General features: G+C 37.6%; 1 protein-coding gene across 1 annotated transcript; it reads right to left on the minus strand.

Annotated features, from left to right (window-relative positions):
- Window positions 1-205: 205 nt before the first annotated feature.
- ddt (D-dopachrome tautomerase) lies at window positions 206-3,348 on the minus strand. Its single transcript, XM_070984693.1, has 3 exons — window positions 3,162-3,348; window positions 1,421-1,596; window positions 206-708 (listed from the first exon to the last, which is right to left on the minus strand). The coding sequence occupies exons 1-3, from the start codon at window positions 3,267-3,269 to the stop codon at window positions 636-638; spliced, it is 357 nt and encodes a 118-aa protein (XP_070840794.1). The 5' UTR covers window positions 3,270-3,348; the 3' UTR covers window positions 206-635.
- Window positions 3,349-4,053: the final 705 nt, after the last annotated feature.

The raw sequence follows: 4,053 nt of genomic DNA on the forward strand, positions 1-4,053 counted from the left end.
CTGGAGCGCAAGCTCTGGCACCGGTTCCTGCCTCAACCCTAGGTGGATCCCAATCCAATCTTGAATGAAGGACTCAAACTCGTGACAAAGTGTTTCTACACTGAAGTATTACAACTTTTACTTAAGGTTCTGTCTTTTACCACTGATTCAGTGGTAAAAGACTTGATTCAGTTAATTGCACATACCATGCCTTTAAGACAGTATTGGTGAATAGGTTTTAAATTTTATTGAAATGAAAGTGGCACTATAAGAGGAAAAATGCCAATTCTGAGCCCTTCCTCTGCATTACAAAAGGCTTAAAAGAAAATTATAATATAATAATACAAATTATTTAAAAATTATGTGGACATTCCATGTCTACTGTGACCTTCTTCAGTGATATGTAATATAAATGATTTCTGGAATAACAACAGCAACAGGTCTTTTGTTACAAATAGAATTGAATAACATCATATTTTAACAGCTTTATGTTATTTATGTGTAAAACATGGTTCAGACACTGACTGGATATGACATGAAAATACGGTGACAGACCTAAAAATTACTATCTTTACATTAGTGTGTGATTAATATTTTTCTTCTCCTTCTTTTTTTACAAATGACATTGAGACATGTGTCAGAAATAACAACATCCATCACAAGAAGCTCATTACAGTTCCCATCTTCCCGATCTGGTGAGGCTGCAGTGCGTGGAACTGAATAACAATCCTGAAAATCAGAACAAAACTGTTAATCATGTACCTAATGCATTCATTCAAATATGGGAATACAGGTTGGAACATTGAAATGCCCCTAAACTGCTTTGTTGTGTTTCAAGGATTATGGAGTGATGATCTCATTCCTAGAGTTAGTTGTGATTAATCACTTCTTGTAAGAAAATTCAACTAATTAATGCAGTGAGAGTCCTCAATGCTACGGCATTCCGTAGTTTTAATTCAGAGAGTTTATTCTGCATAACACAGAGTTTCACATGTCTATACTGCTGCAGCTGTTACTAGTGTGGACTGAATGGACAGCAACAAAGCGTTAAAGCAGCAATGGCGAAATGCTGTCCCCTCAATGCTAATGTAAACCATGATTGGATAAGAATTCAGAATTGGATATGAAGATGAAATCTGACGCATAGTTACAGTGTTCAAACTGATAAAATAAATGCTGTCTGTGGATCTATATGGGTTGTGTCACTAATTTTCAAAAATAATAGCTCGCAGCAACATATGGAAAAAAAGAACTATGAACTAGTTCATTTTTAGAACGTTGAACTTAGTTCAAAATCTTGAATTATGAACTATGAACTGAACTAGTTCATTTTAAAATTTGTGAACTCAACTTCATGTAGAAGTTCATGTAGAAAGTGAACTTTCCCAACACTGAGTGACAGTATGCACAAGCACAGCAGATATTTTTCTTGACAGCTCACCTGTCTTCAGTCAGACCAAGTTCTCTGGTCAGAAACTCAAAGATCTTGGCACTGTGTTCCTTGTTCTTGTCAGCAGTGTCAGTCACACCTATAGCTGACACTGACAGCATCACACATGGAGAGCAAGAACCAGCTATGAAAATCAGCAGCCCAGGCTTCACCACCACGTTCATCCTCTGAAAGACAACCACCATGACTAATATTAGGGAGGATAAAGCAGTTGAATATGACTCAACATGACAGAGAGGGAAAATTTCTTTTTGTTTACATTTGAAACACATATCTATAAAACAAAGACAACGTAAGCACATTTCCTGATGAAAGGGTCAAAGTTCATTCTCCTGTGTGTTTAAACCTTTGCAAGTGTACTTGAGCAGCACACTGAACTCTGCACGAACAGAGGAACTGCATGAGGGAGTGAATCTTGAAAGATCAAATCCAGTTACTCAGAACAGAACCAATTTTTATGGTAACTGTAACTCTTCTCCTTTGTATGATTAGAATATATTGTAGATCCTAATAATGTATTCATATTCAATTATGAACATAACATAGTTAACATAGTTACTTCTGTGTGTGAGTCCACATTAGACAAATAACACATATATGTCATTGTATGGGGTTGAATGAGCATTTGTGGGTGTGTGTTATGTTTCATGAAGTGTGTTAACATGTATACAAACATGCCAGCTGTACTTGCATGTCTACACTACTGTATGGAAGTTCTATATATTGTCTATATATTGTAGATCCTAATAATGTATTCATATTCAATTTTGAACATAGTTACTTCTGTGTGTGAGTCCACATTAGACAAATAACACATATATGTCATTGTATGGGGTTGAATGAGCATTTGTGGGTGTGTGTTATGTTTCATGAAGTGTGTTAACATGTATACAAACATGCCAGCTGTACTTGCATGTCTACACTACTGTATGGAAGTTCTATATATTGTCTATATATTGTAGATCCTAATAATGTATTCATATTCAATTTTGAACATAGTTACTTCTGTGTGTGAGTCCACATTAGACAAATAACACATATATGTCATTGTATGGGGTTGAATGAGCATTTGTGGGTGTGTGTTATGTTTCATGAAGTGTGTTAACATGTATACAAACATGCCAGCTGTACTTGCATGTCTACACTACTGTATGGAAGTTCTATTGCGTCTCCCTGCTAGTTTTCCAGGTGTGGGTCACTCAGTCTTGGGCAGATCTGGGTCTTTACCAGAGTCAGTCTTTACCAGCTACTCACAGTAGTGAGTATGTGGCTACTTTACAGCTCAATGAGTTAATGTTGTCAAGCACATCAGCTGGTTCCACATCAAACAGCAGCTTAGCAAATATGTTCAGTTCCTTTTGTCATTTCTTGCCTGAAGCCTCTCACCAAATGCCTTGAATGAGTTTGCACAGTCACCTGCATATTCAGATATGAACTCGAGCCCTGCTTTAGATAAAACTCTTTGGGATCGACCACACAGGGTATTTCAACATGTATTTAATTGGGTTATTAATTCAACGAAACATATCACACACTTTTTGGATCTTTACGTTATAGGCCTCTCTGTCTGACTTCCCTAACACCTGTCTGGCTTTCTTGACTGGCTTCATTCCGCAATTCAAACCAGAAAATTAGAAATTTGGTTTCAAACTCCCTGAACGGAAAGGGACGACGGGCTTCGAAATTGAATAACTGCCCTGATCCAAGCAGAATACAGTCCAAATGTACTCACGTCCACTGGTTTTCCCAGAGCAGCTGCGGCGGTGGAGCTCAGCTTCTTCACAAAGTCCTCAGAGAAGGAGCTGGCCGGTAAGTTAGTTTGGATGTCTATGAAAGGCATCTTTACAACCGCTAAAAACTAAGTCAACCGACAAGTCTGTATTGAGACGTAGACAGACGACCAGCTATAATACAGCAAAAAGTTTCTTCCGCTGTCACTTTCAAAATATTTGCGGTGCCTTAGAATGATGACGTCAAACTGCTGCTACTTGTACGTTTTGCTAATTAGTCAGTAATGATAGTTTCGAATTATTTAGGACGTTAATTTCCAATGCTAAGAAGTCATGGTTTTGTCTTGGGAAACAACATTTGGAGATTAAACCTGCCATTTATTATGGTCTCTAACTTTTATGTTTCCGTCAAACCACGGTCTTATTTTGAAAGCAGAACTGGATGTACCTATCATGCATGGGATTTCAGATAGGAATGGTAACTTTAAGGCATCGATGTACATCTCGCGATACTTCAAGATAGGGCCTGTTTAGTGTAGGAAAGGCCATAGCATATCCCCGAATTTTTACCCGATTTTCACACGGTTTGGTTTGGTACAAACGGCAGTGATGTAGTTACGCTGTCACACATTAAAAGTACGTACTTTCATGCTGAAAATGTCTTTGTTAAAGAGCATTACAGACATATGGTATGTCATATTAATAAATGTAAATGAATTAATTTTATATTTTAATAAAGAAACAGTTTGATTGCTCATTTGAATTTCTCTCTCTCTCTCTCTCTCTCTCTCTCTCACTCTCTCTCTCTCTCTTTCTCTCTCTCTCTCTCTCTCTCTAACTCTCTCTCTCTCTCACACACACACACACACACACACACACACACACACACACACA

Source organism: Chaetodon trifascialis, chromosome 2, assembly GCF_039877785.1.
Source record: "Chaetodon trifascialis isolate fChaTrf1 chromosome 2, fChaTrf1.hap1, whole genome shotgun sequence".
NCBI lineage: Eukaryota > Metazoa > Chordata > Actinopteri > Chaetodontiformes > Chaetodontidae > Chaetodon > Chaetodon trifascialis.